General features: G+C 32.7%; 4 protein-coding genes and 3 pseudogenes across 4 annotated transcripts in view; 4 read left to right on the top strand and 3 right to left on the bottom strand.

Annotated features, from left to right (window-relative positions):
* The window catches only part of LOC113853026 (30S ribosomal protein S3-like), a 3,893-nt gene extending 1,829 nt beyond the window's left edge, over positions 1-2,064 (top strand). Inside the window, exons 2-3 of the mRNA XM_027483460.1 lie at positions 9-222; positions 470-2,064. Of these exons, the coding sequence (XP_027339261.1) occupies positions 9-222; positions 470-807 (552 nt within the window). The 3' untranslated portion in view covers positions 808-2,064. The remainder of the gene's footprint in view (positions 1-8; positions 223-469) is intronic.
* A 249-nt stretch (positions 2,065-2,313) lies between these two features.
* LOC113852952 (DNA-directed RNA polymerase subunit alpha-like) lies at positions 2,314-4,097 on the top strand. The gene is made up of 3 exons (XM_027483374.1): positions 2,314-2,745; positions 2,870-3,449; positions 3,525-4,097. Exons 1-3 carry the CDS (start codon positions 2,335-2,337, stop codon positions 3,827-3,829), a joined length of 1,296 nt encoding a protein of 431 aa, XP_027339175.1. The 5' UTR covers positions 2,314-2,334; the 3' UTR covers positions 3,830-4,097.
* LOC113852934 lies at positions 4,052-7,265 on the bottom strand (annotated as a pseudogene).
* Positions 7,266-7,840: 575 nt separating this feature from the next.
* LOC113852944 (cytochrome b-like) lies at positions 7,841-11,057 on the top strand. The gene is made up of 3 exons (XM_027483350.1): positions 7,841-8,039; positions 8,982-9,626; positions 10,594-11,057. Exons 1-3 carry the CDS (start codon positions 7,841-7,843, stop codon positions 11,055-11,057), a joined length of 1,308 nt encoding a protein of 435 aa, XP_027339151.1.
* A 222-nt stretch (positions 11,058-11,279) lies between these two features.
* Positions 11,280-12,794, bottom strand: LOC113852971 (annotated as a pseudogene).
* A 3,660-nt stretch (positions 12,795-16,454) lies between these two features.
* On the bottom strand, positions 16,455-18,275 carry LOC113851934 (annotated as a pseudogene).
* A 536-nt stretch (positions 18,276-18,811) lies between these two features.
* LOC113852946 (cytochrome b-like) lies at positions 18,812-22,069 on the top strand. Its single transcript, XM_027483365.1, has 3 exons — positions 18,812-19,050; positions 19,993-20,637; positions 21,606-22,069. The coding sequence occupies exons 1-3, from the start codon at positions 18,852-18,854 to the stop codon at positions 22,067-22,069; spliced, it is 1,308 nt and encodes a 435-aa protein (XP_027339166.1). The 5' UTR covers positions 18,812-18,851.
* The last annotated feature ends 2,820 nt before the right edge of the window (positions 22,070-24,889 follow it).

Here is a 24,889-nt window from a genome sequence, read left to right as displayed (position 1 = left end):
CTCTTCAGGCACTTGAGCCCGCTTGGATCACGTCTAGACAAATAGAAGCGGGACGGCGAGCAATGTCACGAAATGTCCGACGAGGTGGACAAATATGGGTACGCATATTTCCAGACAAACCAGTTACAGTAAGACCCACCGAAACGCGTATGGGTTCGGGAAAAGGATCTCCCGAATATTGGGTATCTGTCGTTAAACCTGGGAAAATACTTTATGAGATGGGTGGGATATCAGAAAATATAGCCAGAAAGGCTATTTCTTTAGCAGCCTCAAAAATGCCTATACGAACTCAATTCATTATTTCAGGATAATAATGAAAACCAAAGGAAAGAGGGCTTTAGGATGAAAACATAAAAATGCAATTGTAAGTTCCTTATTTTTGAACACAGAATATTTTTTTTTACTTCAATCTTTGGACTGAAAGAACAAAAAAATGATATGATTCAACCTCAAACCTATTTGAATGTAGCTGATAACAGCGGAGCCCGCGAATTGATGTGTATTCGAATCCTAGGAGCTAGTAATCGACGATATGCTTATATTGGTGACATTGTTGTTGCTGTAATCAAGGAAGCAGTACCAAATATGACCTTAGAAAGATCAGAAGTGATCAGAGCTGTAATTGTACGTACTTGTAAAGAACTCAAACGTAGCAACGGTATACTAATTCAGTATGATGATAATGCTGCAGTTGTCATTGATCAAGAAGGAAATCCAAAAGGAACTCGAATCTTTTGTGCAATCGCACGGGAATTGAGACAGTTAAATTTCACTAAAATAGTTTCATTAGCACCCGAGGTATTATAAAATTATAAGGCAAAACCGTGATATGGATATATTTGTTTTGTAATGAAAATGGATTAATTAATATATTATATCTCACACATATCCCTTTTGTAGTAATTATTCTAAGTATTAGAAATAACAATTATTATCTATTTCATATTAATATTGGATGATCTAAATGAAATATATTGGATGATCTAAATGAAATAATGAAAAAAAAATAGAAAAACGAGCATGTTGATTATATTGAAAATAAGGAGCAACAATCATTTTCGTTTATCATGAGTAAGGACACCATCGCTGACATAATAACCTATATACGAAATGCTGATATGAATAGAAAAAAAATGGTTCAAATACCATTTACTAACATCACCGAAAACACTGTGAAAATACTTTTACGAGAGGGTTTTGTTGAAAACGTCAGAAAACATAGGGAAAGCGACAAATATTATTTAGTTTTAACTCTACGGTATAGAATAAATAAGAAAGGATCATATAAAAGTTTTTTAAATTTAAAACGGATCAGTACACCTGGTCTGCGAATATATTCTAATTATCAACGAATCCCTAAAATTTTAGGAGGCATGGGGATTGTAATTCTTTCAACTTCTAGGGGTATAATGACAGATCGAGAGGCTCGATTAGAAAAAATAGGCGGAGAAATTTTATGTTATATATGGTAATCTTTCTGAAATACGAATTAGATGAGAAATTTCTATCCATTTTTGTCAAAAAGAGAGAGAGAAAACACAGATTTAGAATATCACCCACCCCTCATATACTAGTGAATGTGCGAAGGGGGTTTAACTGAAACTGGAATTGGAAAAAAAAAAAGAAAAAATAAAAAGGATTCAAGAGGATTTAATTCCTGAATGAATAAATTCCCAGGGGTATGTTTCAGATTCCTTTATATAATCAAAATTGAATTATAAGCTATGTTTTTCAAAAGATTCGACGTACTTTTTATATGTTTATATGTATACGCCCGTAGAAAAAAAAAAAGAAGCATAAAAAATTCAATTTAATTAGACTGTTTTTTAATTTCAACAATCTTTTTTTTTGGGGGGGGGGTACAAGTTCAAAATGTAAGGAAACCTTATTTTCTTCCAATAAATAGATTTGGTATTAACTTATTAAGGAATTACAAATATGAAAATAGGGGCCTCCGTCCGTAAAATTTGTGAAAAATGTCGATTAATTCGCAGGCGAGGGCGAATTCTAGTAATTTGTTCCAATCCAAAACATAAACAAAGACAAGGATAATATTTCCACAAAAGAGGATTTTCTATAAAAATAGAATATAAAAATATTAGAATATATATTTTATAAAATATTAGAAGAAATTTTTTATTATTGGTATTTCCAATTTGAAATTTTATTTCAAAAATTCATATTCGATGTCGATTAATATAAAAATACAATTGATATATATAAATCGAATATGAATTCTAGTTAGAAACTAGTTAGAAAAAAGTAAAGGATCCGTTTTTGAATGAAATGGATATATCCATATATCTCGGACTTATTTTTATGAAATAATCAAATATGGCAAAACCTATACCAAAAATGGGTTCGCGTAAAAATGGACGTATTGGTTCGCGTAAGCATGCTCATAAAATACCAAAGGGAGTTATTCATGTTCAAGCTAGTTTTAACAATACTATTGTGACTGTTACAGATGTACGTGGTCGGGTTATTTCTTGGTCCTCCGCCGGTACTTGTGGATTCAAGGGTACACGAAGGGGTACACCATTTGCCGCTCAAACCGCAGCAGGAAATGCTATTCGAACAGTAGCGGATCAAGGCATGCAACGAGCAGAAGTCATGATAAAAGGCCCCGGTCTCGGAAGAGATGCGGCATTAAGAGCTATTCGTAGAAGTGGTATACTATTAAATTTTATACGGGATGTAACCCCTATGCCACATAATGGATGTAGGTCTCCGAAAAAAAGACGTGTGTAAAATTAAAAATAAACATGGAAAAGATTTCAAGAGAAATAAACAATTCAAGGGTTTGATCAAATATATATATATTACTATGGTTCGAGAGAAAATAAGAGTATCAACTCGGACACTACAGTGGAAGTGTGTTGAATCAAGAGTAGACAGTAAACGTCTTTATTATGGACGCTTTATTCTGTCTCCACTTATGAAAGGCCAAGCCGATACAATAGGCATTGCAGTGCGAAGAGTTTTGCTAGGAGAAATAGAGGGAACATGTATTACACGTGCAAAATCGGAGAAAATACCACATGAATATTCTACCATAGTAGGTATTCAAGAATCAGTACATGAAATTTTAATGAATTTGAAAGAAATTGTATTGAGAAGTAATCTGTATGGAACTCAAGACGCATCTATTTGTTTCAAAGGTCCTGGATATATAACTGCTCAAGACATCATTTTACCACCTTCTGTGGAAATCATTGATAATACACAACATATAGCCAACCTAACAGAACCTATTAATTTGTGTATTGGATTAAAAATTGAGAGGAATCGCGGATATCGTATAAAAACACTAAAAAACTTTCAAGACGGAAGTTTTCCCATAGATGCTGTATTCATGCCTGTTCGAAATGTAAATCATAGTATTCATTCCTATGGGAATGGGAAAAAAAAACAAGAGATACTCTTTCTCGAAATATGGACAAATGGGAGTTTAACTCCTAAAGAGGCGCTTTATGAAGCCTCTCGGAATTTGATTGATTTATTTATTCCCTTTTTACATGCAGAAGAAGATCCCTTTCATTTAGAAAAAAATCAACACAAGGTTACTTTACCCCTTTTTACTTTTCATGATATATTGGCTAAGGATAAACTGAGGAAAAATAAAAAAGGAATAGCATTGAAATCCATTTTTATTGACCAATTAGAATTGCCTCCCAAGATCTATAATTGTCTCAAAAGATCCAATATTCATACATTATTAGAACTTTTGAATAATAGTCAAGAAGACCTTATGGAAATGGAACATTTTCGTGTAGAAGATGTAAAACATATATTAGACATTTTAGAAATAGAAAAGCATTTCGCATAAATTTGAAATCCATTGGCATTGGTTTTTTTTTTTCATATTTTTATTATTTATAAAAATAAAGGTGAAAATGTGTAATTTGAATCCTTAGAATAAATCCATATACTCGGAATAGGCCAAAAGATGTATCTAGGGATTAGTCGTTTCAAAATGAATTCTCCCTAGATACACAATATACATGGCATGATATTTTATTTCACAATTGAATCCATTTAATTAAAAAGTTTAAAAAAGACCTAAAATTAGAGATTTCTCAATAGGTAATGTTGCTCCAATACCCAACCAAAGGGCTACTATGGTACCAATTAAAAAGATGGTTGTTGCTACTGGACGGCGAAATGGGTTTTGGAATTTATTAACATTTTCCAAAAAGGGTACTGTTAATAATCCCATAGGTACCGAAACCATTAAAAGAACGCCTAATAACTTATTGGGCACTGTACGAAGTATTTGAAATACGGGAAAGAAATACCATTCGGGTAGTATTTCCAAAGGAGTTGCAAATGGATCCGCGGGTTCTCCAATCATTGATGGTTCTAGAACCGCTAATCCTACGTTACAGGCAATAGTACCCAGAATTACTACTGGAAAAATATATAAAAGATCATTGGGCCATGCAGGTTCTCCATAATAATTATGACCCATTCCTTTAGCCAATTTAGCTCTTAATACAGGATCATTCAAGTCAGGTTTTTTTGTTATTAGGATAGGTGAATTCTTATAGATCCATCCTCCGAAAGAACCGGACATGATAATTTTTCATCATCCGGCTCGAGCACGAATCAAACATTTCGAATGTATCCATAGAAAAAATGCATATGTTATCCACACATATAGAAAGATTCCATGTAAGAAAATAAACCTTATTTTCTTCTCCGAAGTTACAATTATCTTATCTGCAAAAAAAAAAAATTAAGTTCTTTTATTATTAAGTAAACTTAAGTAAACGCTCAATACCCAAGTAGGCTTTCAAAGTGAATAGTGCTTTTTGGGTGATCTCAAACCTTGCAATTCTTACCCCCCCCCAAAAAAAAAATCTTGGAACTTTTTACGTACAAAGGATTTACTTGTTACTAATATAATCTAACCCCTGTTCTTCTTTAGATCCACTTGGTTTACTCCGATAGTATCATAAATCGAGTCAATGCATAGGAAATGAATGCATTTCCATACTATTAAGTTCAGTGAAATAGAGAAAATATAATTCAGATTATCCCACATCACTTTTTTTACTGGATGTTACGGAGCCTGTTCATGCAGGATATGATCGAGTCTGATCATAGAAAAGATTCTTTACAAGTGAAACCAGCCTATCCTCTGTAGGGACGGACCTTGCGTGGTAGTTGGAATAAAGACACATTGAATTGTAAATTCAAATGTGGCAGATAAGAGAAAATCATATATCTGCGTGGCCCAATCAATAGTTCAAGTCACACACTCCCATAATCCATTTCTTCTTCGTAGAATTCCCTTCAACTATTCGTGTATGTAAAAAATAATAATAATCCAATTTTGTTAAATTGAAGGAAAATATCCAAATACATGTCTTATTCTTTTAAATAATCCATATTTGTAGCAATGAAATATATTCCTCCCCCAAATAAGAAATGATTAATTACAAATATCTATGATTCATATTTACTATAAAGGACCAGAAATGCCTTGCTTACGTATCATTGGAAAGTGCATTAACATAAATACGGCAGTAAGAAGAGGTAATACAAAAGTATGCAAACTATAAAAACGAGTCAAGGTGGATTGTCCCACACTAGAACTTCCGCGTAATAACTCTACCAAAGAGGATCCTATTACAGGAATAGCTTCGGGCACGCCTGTTACAATTTTGACTGCCCAATAACCAATTTGATCCCAAGGTAAGGAATAACCAGTTACACCAAAAGATGCGGTCAATACAGCCAAAACTACACCGGTAACCCAAGTTAATTCGCGAGGTTTTTTAAAGCCACCTGTGAGATACACGCGAAATACGTGCAGAATCATCATTAAGACCATCATACTTGCCGACCATCGATGAACTGATCGGATTAACCAACCAAAGTTAGCCTCCGTCATTATATATTGAACAGAAGCAAAAGCTTCAGTAACAGTCGGACGATAATAAAAAGTCATAGCAAATCCCGTCGCTACTTGGACTAAAAAACAAGTAAGTGTAATTCCTCCTAAACAATAAAATATGTTTACATGGGGAGGAACGTATTTACTGGTTATATCATCGACAATCGCCTGAATCTCAAGACGTTCTTCGAACCAATCATAGACTTTATTGAGATAGGTAAACTAAGGTACCCCCCCGAGAACCGTATATGAGAATTTCATCTCGTACGGCTCAAACAAAAATACCCAAATACTGGTTGTAATGAAAACAGATATGTGTAATAGAAAGCTTGAAACTTCTTAACGGAATCCTATGATTCCAATCTTTTCGGAAGATAAGAAAAAATAGAAATCCGAAAACTATTCTTTGTGGTTATAATGCCAAAATATCAAGTCGGCTCACTCGTCTTTATTTACAGTAGGCCTCTTGAATATTCTATTATTTACTTCCATTTTTTATTTGTGTGTAATGTTCTTTTTTTTACTGCTGTTTTCTTAATTATTATTATTGATAGGAATTCTCTTGTTAGGACCATATGAATCAATTAAAAAAAACATCAGATTCGTATCATGACCACGATGATTCAAAAAAAACCTTTAATCGAAGTCCAAAAATTCCCTGAGTAAGAACTGCTGGATCATCACTTATTCAATGAATAGATAGAACAAAGAAACATTTGTCCGTTGATCAAAATAAAGATAATCGACGGAAGTTTTAAATAATTTTCATTTTTCAATTTATTCTTTCAACTCTTTGAAAAGTTTTTTTAAATCCAGTTACGAGGTCTAAATATTTAGTATGAATCATAGTTCTAATATTTTAAGAATATTTTTGATTTTCTATATTCCGTACTCCAGATACTAGAATAAATATCTGACGGGGTAAAATCATCTCTATCAAGATGACAGATCCATTTTTTTTATGTTCTGTACTATCAATAAGATCCATTATAACAAGTCACACACTCATATTCCGGAAATACAGAAACAAAGAAGTTTCACGATCAAACTACCAAATCAAAATGAAATAGGCTAACGATAAAAAACCTAAATGCTTAACCTTAGTTTTCTATTGAAAAGCTAGTTACTTGATTCTTGTGAATCTAATTCATAGAAATTCCGTCCAGTAAAATGGACGAATTATAAATCTCCAAAATAATAGATAGAAATATCGCAAATAGAGCCATTGCAACACCCATCAAAGGAGTAGTTCCCACCCCGGAGCTACTTTACCATATTCTGAATTTAATGGTTTTAATAAATCCCCTACAATAGTTCGTCTTGGACTAGACTTAGAATTACCCTCAACAGTTTGTGTAGCCATAATCCTATTTATATTGATTGAGATCTGTTGACTTTGTATACCATTCCGCTGTAAATATAGGATCTATATCCTATAGATCCATTGTGGTCTTGAAATTTTGGAATTCTAAGAATTTTTTAGAATTATAATGGAAACAGCAACCCTAGTTGCCATCTCTATATCTGGTTTACTTGTAAGTTTTACTGGGTATGCCTTATAATACTGCTTTTGGGCAACCCTCTCAACAACTAAGAGATCCATTCGAAGAGCATGGGGACTAGTTGAAAGTAATGAGCCCTTAATATATAATAATTGGTGGGCTCATTTACTTCAAACTAGTCCCCATGCTCATTTCGAATGGATCTCTTAGTTGTTGAGAGGGTTGCCCAAAAGCAGTATATAAGGCATACCCAGTAAAACTTACAATAAACCAGATATAGAGATGGCAACTAGGGTTGCTGTTTCCATTATAATTCTAAAAATTCTTAGAATTCCAAAATTTCAAGACCACAATGGATCTATAGGATATAGATCCTATATTTACAGCGGAATGGTATACAAAGTCAACAGATCTCAATCAATATAAAATAGGATTTATGGCTACACAAACTGTTGAGGGTAATTCTAAGTCTAGTCCAAGACGAACTATTGTAGGGGATTTATTAAAACCATTAAATTCAGAATATGGTAAAGTAGCTCCGGGGTGGGGAACTACTCCTTTGATGGGTGTTGCAATGGCTCTATTTGCGATATTTCTATCTATTATTTTGGAGATTTATAATTCGTCCATTTTACTGGACGGAATTTCTATGAATTAGATTCACAAGAATCAAGTAACTAGCTTTTCAATAGAAAACTAAGGTTAAGCATTTAGGTTTTTTATCGTTAGCCTATTTCATTTTGATTTGGTAGTTTGATCGTGAAACTTCTTTGTTTCTGTATTTCCGGAATATGAGTGTGTGACTTGTTATAATGGATCTTATTGATAGTACAGAACATAAAAAAAATGGATCTGTCATCTTGATAGAGATGATTTTACCCCGTCAGATATTTATTCTAGTATCTGGAGTACGGAATATAGAAAATCAAAAATATTCTTAAAATATTAGAACTATGATTCATACTAAATATTTAGACCTCGTAACTGGATTTAAAAAAACTTTTCAAAGAGTTGAAAGAATAAATTGAAAAATGAAAATTATTTAAAACTTCCGTCGATTATCTTTATTTTGATCAACGGACAAATGTTTCTTTGTTCTATCTATTCATTGAATAAGTGATGATCCAGCAGTTCTTACTCAGGGAATTTTTGGACTTCGATTAAAGGTTTTTTTTGAATCATCGTGGTCATGATACGAATCTGATGTTTTTTTTAATTGATTCATATGGTCCTAACAAGAGAATTCCTATCAATAATAATAATTAAGAAAACAGCAGTAAAAAAAAGAACATTACACACAAATAAAAAATGGAAGTAAATAATAGAATATTCAAGAGGCCTACTGTAAATAAAGACGAGTGAGCCGACTTGATATTTTGGCATTATAACCACAAAGAATAGTTTTCGGATTTCTATTTTTTCTTATCTTCCGAAAAGATTGGAATCATAGGATTCCGTTAAGAAGTTTCAAGCTTTCTATTACACATATCTGTTTTCATTACAACCAGTATTTGGGTATTTTTGTTTGAGCCGTACGAGATGAAATTCTCATATACGGTTCTCGGGGGGGGTACCTTAGTTTACCTATCTCAATAAAGTCTATGATTGGTTCGAAGAACGTCTTGAGATTCAGGCGATTGTCGATGATATAACCAGTAAATACGTTCCTCCCCATGTAAACATATTTTATTGTTTAGGAGGAATTACACTTACTTGTTTTTTAGTCCAAGTAGCGACGGGATTTGCTATGACTTTTTATTATCGTCCGACTGTTACTGAAGCTTTTGCTTCTGTTCAATATATAATGACGGAGGCTAACTTTGGTTGGTTAATCCGATCAGTTCATCGATGGTCGGCAAGTATGATGGTCTTAATGATGATTCTGCACGTATTTCGCGTGTATCTCACAGGTGGCTTTAAAAAACCTCGCGAATTAACTTGGGTTACCGGTGTAGTTTTGGCTGTATTGACCGCATCTTTTGGTGTAACTGGTTATTCCTTACCTTGGGATCAAATTGGTTATTGGGCAGTCAAAATTGTAACAGGCGTGCCCGAAGCTATTCCTGTAATAGGATCCTCTTTGGTAGAGTTATTACGCGGAAGTTCTAGTGTGGGACAATCCACCTTGACTCGTTTTTATAGTTTGCATACTTTTGTATTACCTCTTCTTACTGCCGTATTTATGTTAATGCACTTTCCAATGATACGTAAGCAAGGCATTTCTGGTCCTTTATAGTAAATATGAATCATAGATATTTGTAATTAATCATTTCTTATTTGGGGGAGGAATATATTTCATTGCTACAAATATGGATTATTTAAAAGAATAAGACATGTATTTGGATATTTTCCTTCAATTTAACAAAATTGGATTATTATTATTTTTTACATACACGAATAGTTGAAGGGAATTCTACGAAGAAGAAATGGATTATGGGAGTGTGTGACTTGAACTATTGATTGGGCCACGCAGATATATGATTTTCTCTTATCTGCCACATTTGAATTTACAATTCAATGTGTCTTTATTCCAACTACCACGCAAGGTCCGTCCCTACAGAGGATAGGCTGGTTTCACTTGTAAAGAATCTTTTCTATGATCAGACTCGATCATATCCTGCATGAACAGGCTCCGTAACATCCAGTAAAAAAAGTGATGTGGGATAATCTGAATTATATTTTCTCTATTTCACTGAACTTAATAGTATGGAAATGCATTCATTTCCTATGCATTGACTCGATTTATGATACTATCGGAGTAAACCAAGTGGATCTAAAGAAGAACAGGGGTTAGATTATATTAGTAACAAGTAAATCCTTTGTACGTAAAAAGTTCCAAGATTTTTTTTTTGGGGGGGGGGTAAGAATTGCAAGGTTTGAGATCACCCAAAAAGCACTATTCACTTTGAAAGCCTACTTGGGTATTGAGCGTTTACTTAAGTTTACTTAATAATAAAAGAACTTAATTTTTTTTTTTTGCAGATAAGATAATTGTAACTTCGGAGAAGAAAATAAGGTTTATTTTCTTACATGGAATCTTTCTATATGTGTGGATAACATATGCATTTTTTCTATGGATACATTCGAAATGTTTGATTCGTGCTCGAGCCGGATGATGAAAAATTATCATGTCCGGTTCTTTCGGAGGATGGATCTATAAGAATTCACCTATCCTAATAACAAAAAAACCTGACTTGAATGATCCTGTATTAAGAGCTAAATTGGCTAAAGGAATGGGTCATAATTATTATGGAGAACCTGCATGGCCCAATGATCTTTTATATATTTTTCCAGTAGTAATTCTGGGTACTATTGCCTGTAACGTAGGATTAGCGGTTCTAGAACCATCAATGATTGGAGAACCCGCGGATCCATTTGCAACTCCTTTGGAAATACTACCCGAATGGTATTTCTTTCCCGTATTTCAAATACTTCGTACAGTGCCCAATAAGTTATTAGGCGTTCTTTTAATGGTTTCGGTACCTATGGGATTATTAACAGTACCCTTTTTGGAAAATGTTAATAAATTCCAAAACCCATTTCGCCGTCCAGTAGCAACAACCATCTTTTTAATTGGTACCATAGTAGCCCTTTGGTTGGGTATTGGAGCAACATTACCTATTGAGAAATCTCTAATTTTAGGTCTTTTTTAAACTTTTTAATTAAATGGATTCAATTGTGAAATAAAATATCATGCCATGTATATTGTGTATCTAGGGAGAATTCATTTTGAAACGACTAATCCCTAGATACATCTTTTGGCCTATTCCGAGTATATGGATTTATTCTAAGGATTCAAATTACACATTTTCACCTTTATTTTTATAAATAATAAAAATATGAAAAAAAAAAACCAATGCCAATGGATTTCAAATTTATGCGAAATGCTTTTCTATTTCTAAAATGTCTAATATATGTTTTACATCTTCTACACGAAAATGTTCCATTTCCATAAGGTCTTCTTGACTATTATTCAAAAGTTCTAATAATGTATGAATATTGGATCTTTTGAGACAATTATAGATCTTGGGAGGCAATTCTAATTGGTCAATAAAAATGGATTTCAATGCTATTCCTTTTTTATTTTTCCTCAGTTTATCCTTAGCCAATATATCATGAAAAGTAAAAAGGGGTAAAGTAACCTTGTGTTGATTTTTTTCTAAATGAAAGGGATCTTCTTCTGCATGTAAAAAGGGAATAAATAAATCAATCAAATTCCGAGAGGCTTCATAAAGCGCCTCTTTAGGAGTTAAACTCCCATTTGTCCATATTTCGAGAAAGAGTATCTCTTGTTTTTTTTTCCCATTCCCATAGGAATGAATACTATGATTTACATTTCGAACAGGCATGAATACAGCATCTATGGGAAAACTTCCGTCTTGAAAGTTTTTTAGTGTTTTTATACGATATCCGCGATTCCTCTCAATTTTTAATCCAATACACAAATTAATAGGTTCTGTTAGGTTGGCTATATGTTGTGTATTATCAATGATTTCCACAGAAGGTGGTAAAATGATGTCTTGAGCAGTTATATATCCAGGACCTTTGAAACAAATAGATGCGTCTTGAGTTCCATACAGATTACTTCTCAATACAATTTCTTTCAAATTCATTAAAATTTCATGTACTGATTCTTGAATACCTACTATGGTAGAATATTCATGTGGTATTTTCTCCGATTTTGCACGTGTAATACATGTTCCCTCTATTTCTCCTAGCAAAACTCTTCGCACTGCAATGCCTATTGTATCGGCTTGGCCTTTCATAAGTGGAGACAGAATAAAGCGTCCATAATAAAGACGTTTACTGTCTACTCTTGATTCAACACACTTCCACTGTAGTGTCCGAGTTGATACTCTTATTTTCTCTCGAACCATAGTAATATATATATATTTGATCAAACCCTTGAATTGTTTATTTCTCTTGAAATCTTTTCCATGTTTATTTTTAATTTTACACACGTCTTTTTTTCGGAGACCTACATCCATTATGTGGCATAGGGTTACATCCCGTATAAAATTTAATAGTATACCACTTCTACGAATAGCTCTTAATGCCGCATCTCTTCCGAGACCGGGGCCTTTTATCATGACTTCTGCTCGTTGCATGCCTTGATCCGCTACTGTTCGAATAGCATTTCCTGCTGCGGTTTGAGCGGCAAATGGTGTACCCCTTCGTGTACCCTTGAATCCACAAGTACCGGCGGAGGACCAAGAAATAACCCGACCACGTACATCTGTAACAGTCACAATAGTATTGTTAAAACTAGCTTGAACATGAATAACTCCCTTTGGTATTTTATGAGCATGCTTACGCGAACCAATACGTCCATTTTTACGCGAACCCATTTTTGGTATAGGTTTTGCCATATTTGATTATTTCATAAAAATAAGTCCGAGATATATGGATATATCCATTTCATTCAAAAACGGATCCTTTACTTTTTTCTAACTAGTTTCTAACTAGAATTCATATTCGATTTATATATATCAATTGTATTTTTATATTAATCGACATCGAATATGAATTTTTGAAATAAAATTTCAAATTGGAAATACCAATAATAAAAAATTTCTTCTAATATTTATAAAATATATATTCTAATATTTTTATATTCTATTTTTATAGAAAATCCTCTTTTGTGGAAATATTATCCTTGTCTTTGTTTATGTTTTGGATTGGAACAAATTACTAGAATTCGCCCTCGCCTGCGAATTAATCGACATTTTTCACAAATTTTACGGACGGAGGCCCCTATTTTCATATTTGTAATTCCTTAATAAGTTAATACCAAATCTATTTATTGGAAGAAAATAAGGTTTCCTTACATTTTGAACTTGTACCCCCCCCCAAAAAAAAAGATTGTTGAAATTAAAAAACAGTCTAATTAAATTGAATTTTTTATGCTTCTTTTTTTTTTTCTACGGGCGTATACATATAAACATATAAAAAGTACGTCGAATCTTTTGAAAAACATAGCTTATAATTCAATTTTGATTATATAAAGGAATCTGAAACATACCCCTGGGAATTTATTCATTCAGGAATTAAATCCTCTTGAATCCTTTTTATTTTTTCTTTTTTTTTTTCCAATTCCAGTTTCAGTTAAACCCCCTTCGCACATTCACTAGTATATGAGGGGTGGGTGATATTCTAAATCTGTGTTTTCTCTCTCTCTTTTTGACAAAAATGGATAGAAATTTCTCATCTAATTCGTATTTCAGAAAGATTACCATATATAACATAAAATTTCTCCGCCTATTTTTTCTAATCGAGCCTCTCGATCTGTCATTATACCCCTAGAAGTTGAAAGAATTACAATCCCCATGCCTCCTAAAATTTTAGGGATTCGTTGATAATTAGAATATATTCGCAGACCAGGTGTACTGATCCGTTTTAAATTTAAAAAACTTTTATATGATCCTTTCTTATTTATTCTATACCGTAGAGTTAAAACTAAATAATATTTGTCGCTTTCCCTATGTTTTCTGACGTTTTCAACAAAACCCTCTCGTAAAAGTATTTTCACAGTGTTTTCGGTGATGTTAGTAAATGGTATTTGAACCATTTTTTTTCTATTCATATCAGCATTTCGTATATAGGTTATTATGTCAGCGATGGTGTCCTTACTCATGATAAACGAAAATGATTGTTGCTCCTTATTTTCAATATAATCAACATGCTCGTTTTTCTATTTTTTTTTCATTATTTCATTTAGATCATCCAATATATTTCATTTAGATCATCCAATATTAATATGAAATTAAATCTGTATGGAACTCAAGACGCATCTATTTGTTTCAAAGGTCCTGGATATATAACTGCTCAAGACATCATTTACCACTTCTGTGGAAATCATTGATAATACACAACATATAGCCAACCTAACAGAACCTATTAATTTGTATTGGATTAAAAAATTGAGAGGAATCGCGGATATCGTATAAAAACACTAAAAAACTTTCAAGACGGAAGTTCCCATAATGCTGTATTCATGCTGTTCGAAATGTAAATCATAGTATTCATTCCTATGGGAATGGGAAAAAAAAACAAGAGATACTCTTCTCGAAATATGGACAAATGGGAGTTTAACTCCAAAGAGCGCTTTATGAAGCCTCTCGGAATTTGATTGATTTATTTATTCCCTTTTTACATGCAGAAGAAGATCCCTTTCATTTAGAAAAAAATCAACACAAGGTTACTTTACCCCTTTTTACTTTTCATGATATATTGGCTAAGGATAAACTGAGGAAAATAAAAAAGAATAGCATTGAAATCCATTTTTATTGACCAATTAGAATTGCCTCCCAAGATCTATAATTGTCTCAAAAGATCCAATATTCATACATTATTAGAACTTTTGAATAATAGTCAAGAAGACCTTATGGAAATGAACATTTTCGTGTAGAAGATGTAAAACATATATTAGACATTTTAGAAATAGAAAAGCATTTCGCATAAATTTGAAATCCATTGGCATTGGTTTTTTTTTTTCATATTTTTATTATTTATAAAAATAAAGGTGAAAATGTGTAATTTGAATCCTTAGAATAAATCCATATACTCGGAATAGGCCAAAAGATGTATCTAGGGATTAGTCGTTCAAAATGAATTCTCCCTAGATACACAATATACATGGCATGATATTTTATTTCACAATTGAATCCATTTAATTAAAAAGTTTAAAAAAGACCTAAAATTAGAGATTTCTCAATAGTAATGTTGCTCCAATACCCAACCAAAGGGCTACTATGGTACCAATTAAAAAGATGGTTGTTGCTACTGGACGGCGAAATGGGTTTTGGAATTTATTAACATTTTCCAAAAAGGGTACTGTTAATAATCCCATAGGTACCGAAACCATTAAAAGAACGCCTAATAACTTATTGGGCACTGTACGAAGTATTTGAAATACGGGAAAGAAATACCATTCGGGTAGTATTTCCAAAGGAGTTGCAAATGGATCCGCGGGTTCTCCAATCATTGATGGTTCTAGAACCGCTAATCCTACGTTACAGGCAATAGTACCCAGAATTACTACTGGAAAAATATATAAAAGATCATTGGGCCATGCAGGTTCTCCATAATAATTATGACCCATTCCTTTAGCCAATTTAGCTCTTAATACAGGATCATTCAAGTCAGGTTTTTTTGTTATTAGGATAGGTGAATTCTTATAGATCCATCCTCCGAAAGAACCGGACATGATAATTTTTCATCATCCGGCTCGAGCACGAATCAAACATTTCGAATGTATCCATAGAAAAAATGCATATGTTATCCACACATATAGAAAGATTCCATGTAAGAAAATAAACCTTATTTTCTTCTCCGAAGTTACAATTATCTTATCTGCAAAAAAAAAAAATTAAGTTCTTTTATTATTAAGTAAACTTAAGTAAACGCTCAATACCCAAGTAGGCTTTCAAAGTGAATAGTGCTTTTTGGGTGATCTCAAACCTTGCAATTCTTACCCCCCCCCCAAAAAAAAAATCTTGGAACTTTTTACGTACAAAGGATTTACTTGTTACTAATATAATCTAACCCCTGTTCTTCTTTAGATCCACTTGGTTTACTCCGATAGTATCATAAATCGAGTCAATGCATAGGAAATGAATGCATTTCCATACTATTAAGTTCAGTGAAATAGAGAAAATATAATTCAGATTATCCCACATCACTTTTTTTACTGGATGTTACGGAGCCTGTTCATGCAGGATATGATCGAGTCTGATCATAGAAAAGATTCTTTACAAGTGAAACCAGCCTATCCTCTGTAGGGCCGGACCTTGCGTGGTAGTTGGAATAAAGACACATTGAATTGTAAATTCAAATGTGCAGATAAGAGAAAATCAATATCTGCGTGCCAATCAATGTTCAAGTCAACATCCATATCCATTTCTTCTTCGTAGAATTCCCTTCACTATTCGTGTATGTAAATAATAATAATCCAATTTTGGTTAAATTGAAGGAAAATATCCAATACATGTCTTATTCTTTTAATAATCCTATTTTAGCAATGAATATATTCCTCCCCCAAATAAGAATGATTAATTACAAATATCTATGATTTCATATTTACTATATAAGGAAGCAAATGCTTGCTTACGTATCATTGGAAAGTGCATTAACATAAATATGGCAGTAAGAAGAGGTTATACAAAGTATGCAAACTATAAAAACGAAGTCAAGTGGTGATTGTCCCACACTTAGAACTTCCGCGTAATAACTCTACCAAAGAGGATTCCTATTACAGGAATAGCTTCGGGCACCCTGTTACAATTTTGACTGCCCAATAATCCAATTTTGATCCCAAGGTAAGGAATACTCAGTTACACAAAAGATGCGGTCAATTACAGCCAAAACTACACCGTAACCCAAGTTAATTCGCGAGGTTTTTTTAAAGCCACCTGTGAGATACACGCGAAATACGTGCAGAATCATTCTTAAGACATCATACTTGCCGACCATCGATGAACTGGTCGGATTAAACCAACCAAAGTTAGCCTCCGTATTATATATTGAACAGAAGCAAAGCTTCAGTAACAGTCGGTACGATAATAAAAAGTCATAGCAAATTCCGTCGCTACTTTGGACTAAAACAAGTAAGTGTAATTCTTCCTAACATAAATATGTTTACATGGGGAGGAAGTATTTACTGGTTATATCATCGACAATCGCCTGAATTCTCAAGACGTTCTTCGAACCAATCATAGACTTTATTGAGATAGGTAACTAAGGAGTCCCCCCGAGAACCGTATATTGAGAATTTTCATCTCGTACGGCTCAAACAAAATACCCAAATACTGGTTGTAATGAAAACAGATATGTGTAATAGAAGCTTGAAACTTTCTTAACGGAATCCTATGATTCCAATCTTTTCGGAAGATAAGAAAAATAAAATCCGAAAACTATTCTTTGTGGTTATAATGCCAAAATATCAAGTCGGCTCACTCGTCTTTATTTACAGTAGGCCTCTTGAATATTCTATATTTATCTTCATTTTTTATTTGTGTGTAATGTTCTTTTTTTACTGCTGTTTCTTAATTATTATTATTGATAGGAATTTCTTGTTAGGACCATATGAATCAATTAAAAAAAACATCAGATTCGTATCATGACCACGATGATTCAAAAAAACCTTTAATCGAAGTCCAAAATTCCCTGAGTAAGAACTGCTGGATCATCACTTATTCAATGAATAGATAGAACAAAGAAACATTTGTCCGTTGATCAAAATAAAGATAATCGACGGAAGTTTTAAATAATTTTCATTTTTCAATTTATTCTTTCAACTCTTTGAGAAAGTTTTTTAAATCCAGTTACGAGGTCTAAATATTTAGTATGAATCATAGTTCTAATATTTTAAGAATATTTTTGATTTTCTATATTCCGTACTTCCAGATACTAGAATAAATATCTGACGGGGTAAAATCATCTCTATCAAGATGACAGATCCATTTTTTTATTGTTCTGTACTATCAATAAAGATCCATTATAACAAGTCACACACTCATATTCCGGAAATACAGAAACAAAGAAGTTTCACGATCAATACACCAAATCAAAAGAAATAGGCTAACGATAAAAAACCTAAATGCTTAACCTTAGTTTTCTATTGAAAAGCTAGTTACTTGATTCTTGTGAATCTAATTCATAGAAATTCCGTCCAGTAAAATGGACGAATTATAAATCTCCAAAATAATAGATAGAAATATCGCAAATAGAGCCATTGCAACACCCATCAAAGGAGTAGTTCCCCACCCCGGAGCTACTTTACCATATTCTGAATTTAATGGTTTTAATAAATCCCCTACAATAGTTCGTCTTGGACTAGACTTAGAATTACCCTCAACAGTTTGTGTAGCCATAAATCCTATTTTATATTGATTGAGATCTGTTGACTTTGTATACCATTCCGCTGTAAATATAGGATCTATATCCTATAGATCCATTGTGTCTTGAAATTTTGGAATTCTAAGAATTTTTAGAATTATAATGGAAACAGCAACCCTAGTTGCCATCTCTATATCTGGTTTACTTGTAAGTTTTACTGGGTATGCCTTATACTGCTTTGGGAACCCTCTCAACAACTAAGAGATCCATTCGAAGAGCATGGGATGACTTTTCATTATCTCAATTGAAGTAATGAGCCCTCAATATTATATTAAGGGCTCATTACTTCAACTAGTCCCCATGCTCTTCGAATGGATCTCTTAGTTGTTGAGAGGGTTGCCCAAAAGCAGTATATAAGGCATACCCAGTAAAACTTACAAGTAAACCAGATATAGAGATGGCAACTAGGGTTGCTGTTTCCATTATAATTCTAAAAATTCTTAGAATTCCAAAATTTCAAGACCACAATGGATCTATAGGATATAGATCCTATATTTACAGCGGAATGGTATACAAAGTCAACAGATCTCAATCAATATAAAATAGGATTTATGGCTACACAAACTGTTGAGGGTAATTCTAAGTCTAGTCCAAGACGAACTATTGTAGGGGATTTATTAAAACCATTAAATTCAGAATATGGTAAAGTAGCTCCGGGGTGGGGAACTACTCCTTTGATGGGTGTTGCAATGGCTCTATTTGCGATATTTCTATCTATTATTTTGGAGATTTATAATTCGTCCATTTTACTGGACGGAATTTCTATGAATTAGATTCACAAGAATCAAGTAACTAGCTTTTCAATAGAAAACTAAGGTTAAGCATTTAGGTTTTTTATCGTTAGCCTATTTCATTTTGATTTGGTAGTTTGATCGTGAAACTTCTTTGTTTCTGTATTTCCGGAATATGAGTGTGTGACTTGTTATAATGGATCTTATTGATAGTACAGAACATAAAAAAAATGGATCTGTCATCTTGATAGAGATGATTTTACCCCGTCAGATATTTATTCTAGTATCTGGAGTACGGAATATAGAAAATCAAAAATATTCTTAAAATATTAGAACTATGATTCATACTAAATATTTAGACCTCGTAACTGGATTTAAAAAAACTTTTCAAAGAGTTGAAAGAATAAATTGAAAAATGAAAATTATTTAAAACTTCCGTCGATTATCTTTATTTTGATCAACGGACAAATGTTTCTTTGTTCTATCTATTCATTGAATAAGTGATGATCCAGCAGTTCTTACTCAGGGAATTTTTGGACTTCGATTAAAGGTTTTTTTTGAATCATCGTGGTCATGATACGAATCTGATGTTTTTTTTAATTGATTCATATGGTCCTAACAAGAGAATTCCTATCAATAATAATAATTAAGAAAACAGCAGTAAAAAAAAGAACATTACACACAAATAAAAAATGGAAGTAAATAATAGAATATTCAAGAGGCCTACTGTAAATAAAGACGAGTGAGCCGACTTGATATTTTGGCATTATAACCACAAAGAATAGTTTTCGGATTTCTATTTTTTCTTATCTTCCGAAAAGATTGGAATCATAGGATTCCGTTAAGAAGTTTCAAGCTTTCTATTACACATATCTGTTTTCATTACAACCAGTATTTGGGTATTTTTGTTTGAGCCGTACGAGATGAAATTCTCATATACGGTTCTCGGGGGGGGTACCTTAGTTTACCTATCTCAATAAAGTCTATGATTGGTTCGAAGAACGTCTTGAGATTCAGGCGATTGTCGATGATATAACCAGTAAATACGTTCCTCCCCATGTAAACATATTTTATTGTTTAGGAGGAATTACACTTACTTGTTTTTTAGTCCAAGTAGCGACGGGATTTGCTATGACTTTTTATTATCGTCCGACTGTTACTGAAGCTTTTGCTTCTGTTCAATATATAATGACGGAGGCTAACTTTGGTTGGTTAATCCGATCAGTTCATCGATGGTCGGCAAGTATGATGGTCTTAATGATGATTCTGCACGTATTTCGCGTGTATCTCACAGGTGGCTTTAAAAAACCTCGCGAATTAACTTGGGTTACCGGTGTAGTTTTGGCTGTATTGACCGCATCTTTTGGTGTAACTGGTTATTCCTTACCTTGGGATCAAATTGGTTATTGGGCAGTCAAAATTGTAACAGGCGTGCCCGAAGCTATTCCTGTAATAGGATCCTCTTTGGTAGAGTTATTACGCGGAAGTTCTAGTGTGGGACAATCCACCTTGACTCGTTTTTATAGTTTGCATACTTTTGTATTACCTCTTCTTACTGCCGTATTTATGTTAATGCACTTTCCAATGATACGTAAGCAAGGCATTTCTGGTCCTTTATAGTAAATATGAATCATAGATATTTGTAATTAATCATTTCTTATTTGGGGGAGGAATATATTTCATTGCTACAAATATGGATTATTTAAAAGAATAAGACATGTATTTGGATATTTTCCTTCAATTTAACAAAATTGGATTATTATTATTTTTTACATACACGAATAGTTGAAGGGAATTCTACGAAGAAGAAATGGATTATGGGAGTGTGTGACTTGAACTATTGATTGGGCCACGCAGATATATGATTTTCTCTTATCTGCCACATTTGAATTTACAATTCAATGTGTCTTTATTCCAACTACCACGCAAGGTCCGTCCCTACAGAGGATAGGCTGGTTTCACTTGTAAAGAATCTTTTCTATGATCAGACTCGATCATATCCTGCATGAACAGGCTCCGTAACATCCAGTAAAAAAAGTGATGTGGGATAATCTGAATTATATTTTCTCTATTTCACTGAACTTAATAGTATGGAAATGCATTCATTTCCTATGCATTGACTCGATTTATGATACTATCGGAGTAAACCAAGTGGATCTAAAGAAGAACAGGGGTTAGATTATATTAGTAACAAGTAAATCCTTTGTACGTAAAAAGTTCCAAGATTTTTTTTTTGGGGGGGGGGTAAGAATTGCAAGGTTTGAGATCACCCAAAAAGCACTATTCACTTTGAAAGCCTACTTGGGTATTGAGCGTTTACTTAAGTTTACTTAATAATAAAAGAACTTAATTTTTTTTTTTTGCAGATAAGATAATTGTAACTTCGGAGAAGAAAATAAGGTTTATTTTCTTACATGGAATCTTTCTATATGTGTGGATAACATATGCATTTTTTCTATGGATACATTCGAAATGTTTGATTCGTGCTCGAGCCGGATGATGAAAAATTATCATGTCCGGTTCTTTCGGAGGATGGATCTATAAGAATTCACCTATCCTAATAACAAAAAAAACCTGACTTGAATGATCCTGTATTAAGAGCTAAATTGGCTAAAGGAATGGGTCATAATTATTATGGAGAACCTGCATGGCCCAATGATCTTTTATATATTTTTCCAGTAGTAATTCTGGGTACTATTGCCTGTAACGTAGGATTAGCGGTTCTAGAACCATCAATGATTGGAGAACCCGCGGATCCATTTGCAACTCCTTTGGAAATACTACCCGAATGGTATTTCTTTCCCGTATTTCAAATACTTCGTACAGTGCCCAATAAGTTATTAGGCGTTCTTTTAATGGTTTCGGTACCTATGGGATTATTAACAGTACCCTTTTTGGAAAATGTTAATAAATTCCAAAACCCATTTCGCCGTCCAGTAGCAACAACCATCTTTTTAATTGGTACCATAGTAGCCCTTTGGTTGGGTATTGGAGCAACATTACCTATTGAGAAATCTCTAATTTTAGGTCTTTTTTAAACTTTTTAATTAAATGGATTCAATTGTGAAATAAAATATCATGCCATGTATATTGTGTATCTAGGGAGAATTCATTTTGAAACGACTAATCCCTAGATACATCTTTTGGCCTATTCCGAGTATATGGATTTATTCTAAGGATTCAAATTACACATTTTCACCTTTATTTTTATAAATAATAAAAATATGAAAAAAAAAAACCAATGCCAATGGATTTCAAATTTATGCGAAATGCTTTTCTATTTCTAAAATGTCTAATATATGTTTTACATCTTCTACACGAAAATGTTCCATTTCCATAAGGTCTTCTTGACTATTATTCAAAAGTTCTAATAATGTATGAATATTGGATCTTTTGAGACAATTATAGATCTTGGGAGGCAATTCTAATTGGTCAATAAAAATGGATTTCAATGCTATTCCTTTTTTATTTTTCCTCAGTTTATCCTTAGCCAATATATCATGAAAAGTAAAAAGGGGTAAAGTAACCTTGTGTTGATTTTTTTCTAAATGAAAGGGATCTTCTTCTGCATGTAAAAAGGGAATAAATAAATCAATCAAATTCCGAGAGGCTTCATAAAGCGCCTACTTTAGGAGTTCTCCATTTTTTTATATTTCGAGATGATATCTTTTCTTGTTTTTTTTTTCCCATTCTCAATAAACAAATTATATGATTAATTTCGAACAGTAAAATAAGATTATTACAGAAAAAAATAAAAAAAAATTATAAAAAATTCGTCTTTATGGAATATTTGTTTTATTGAATGATAATTTATATTTTATACAATATCCCTTTTGTATTATTCCTCATATAGAAAAAAATATTATCTATTTCCTATTAATTATGTATTAATATATTTATTCTACATGAAATTAAAAAATGAAACGAGCTTTATTATATTGAAAATACACAATCATTTTTTATCATGTAAGACACCTCTATATAACCTATATACAAATGCTTATATGAATAAAAAAAATGTTCAATACCATTTACTACATCACCGAAACACTGTGAAATACTTTTACGAGAGGTTTTGTTGAAAACGTCAGAAAACATAGGGAAAGCGACAAATATTATTTAGTTTTAACTCTACGGTATAGAATAAATAAGAAAGGATCATATAAAAGTTTTTTAAATTTAAAACGGATCAGTACACCTGGTCTGCGAATATATTCTAATTATCAACGAATCCCTAAAATTTTAGGAGGCATGGGGATTGTAATTCTTTCAACTTCTAGGGGTATAATGACAGATCGAGAGGCTCGATTAGAAAAAATAGGCGGAGAAATTTTATGTTATATATGGTAATCTTTCTGAAATACGAATTAGATGAGAAATTTCTATCCATTTTTGTCAAAAAGAGAGAGAGAAAACACAGATTTAGAATATCACCCACCCTCATATACTAGTGAATGTGCGAAGGGGGTTTAACTGAAACTGGAATTGGAAAAAAAAAAAGAAAAAATAAAAAGGATTCAAGAGGATTTAATTCCTGAATGAATAAATTCCCAGGGGTATGTTTCAGATTCCTTTATATAATCAAAATTGAATTATAAGCTATGTTTTTCAAAAGATTCGACGTACTTTTTATATGTTTATATGTATACGCCCGTAGAAAAAAAAAAAGAAGCATAAAAAATTCAATTTAATTAGACTGTTTTTTAATTTCAACAATCTTTTTTTTGGGGGGGGGTACAAGTTCAAAATGTAAGGAAACCTTATTTTCTTCCAATAAATAGATTTGGTATTAACTTATTAAGGAATTACAAATATGAAAATAGGGGCCTCCGTCCGTAAAATTTGTGAAAAATGTCGATTAATTCGCAGGCGAGGGCGAATTCTAGTAATTTGTTCCAATCCAAAACATAAACAAAGACAAGGATAATATTTCCACAAAAGAGGATTTTCTATAAAAATAGAATATAAAAATATTAGAATATATATTTTATAAAATATTAGAAGAAATTTTTTATTATTGGTATTTCCAATTTGAAATTTTATTTCAAAAATTCATATTCGATGTCGATTAATATAAAAATACAATTGATATATATAAATCGAATATGAATTCTAGTTAGAAACTAGTTAGAAAAAAGTAAAGGATCCGTTTTTGAATGAAATGGATATATCCATATATCTCGGACTTATTTTTATGAAATAATCAAATATGGCAAAACCTATACCAAAAATGGGTTCGCGTAAAAATGGACGTATTGGTTCGCGTAAGCATGCTCATAAAATACCAAAGGGAGTTATTCATGTTCAAGCTAGTTTTAACAATACTATTGTGACTGTTACAGATGTACGTGGTCGGGTTATTTCTTGGTCCTCCGCCGGTACTTGTGGATTCAAGGGTACACGAAGGGGTACACCATTTGCCGCTCAAACCGCAGCAGGAAATGCTATTCGAACAGTAGCGGATCAAGGCATGCAACGAGCAGAAGTCATGATAAAAGGCCCCGGTCTCGGAAGAGATGCGGCATTAAGAGCTATTCGTAGAAGTGGTATACTATTAAATTTTATACGGGATGTAACCCCTATGCCACATAATGGATGTAGGTCTCCGAAAAAAAGACGTGTGTAAAATTAAAAATAAACATGGAAAAGATTTCAAGAGAAATAAACAATTCAAGGGTTTGATCAAATATATATATATTACTATGGTTCGAGAGAAAATAAGAGTATCAACTCGGACACTACAGTGGAAGTGTGTTGAATCAAGAGTAGACAGTAAACGTCTTTATTATGGACGCTTTATTCTGTCTCCACTTATGAAAGGCCAAGCCGATACAATAGGCATTGCAGTGCGAAGAGTT

Source organism: Abrus precatorius, unplaced genomic scaffold, assembly GCF_003935025.1.
Source record: "Abrus precatorius isolate BTA unplaced genomic scaffold, Abrus_2018 Scaffold0, whole genome shotgun sequence".
NCBI lineage: Eukaryota > Viridiplantae > Streptophyta > Magnoliopsida > Fabales > Fabaceae > Abrus > Abrus precatorius.
Note: the sequence above shows the minus strand (reverse complement) of the source record. Positions and strands in the feature narration are given on the sequence as shown.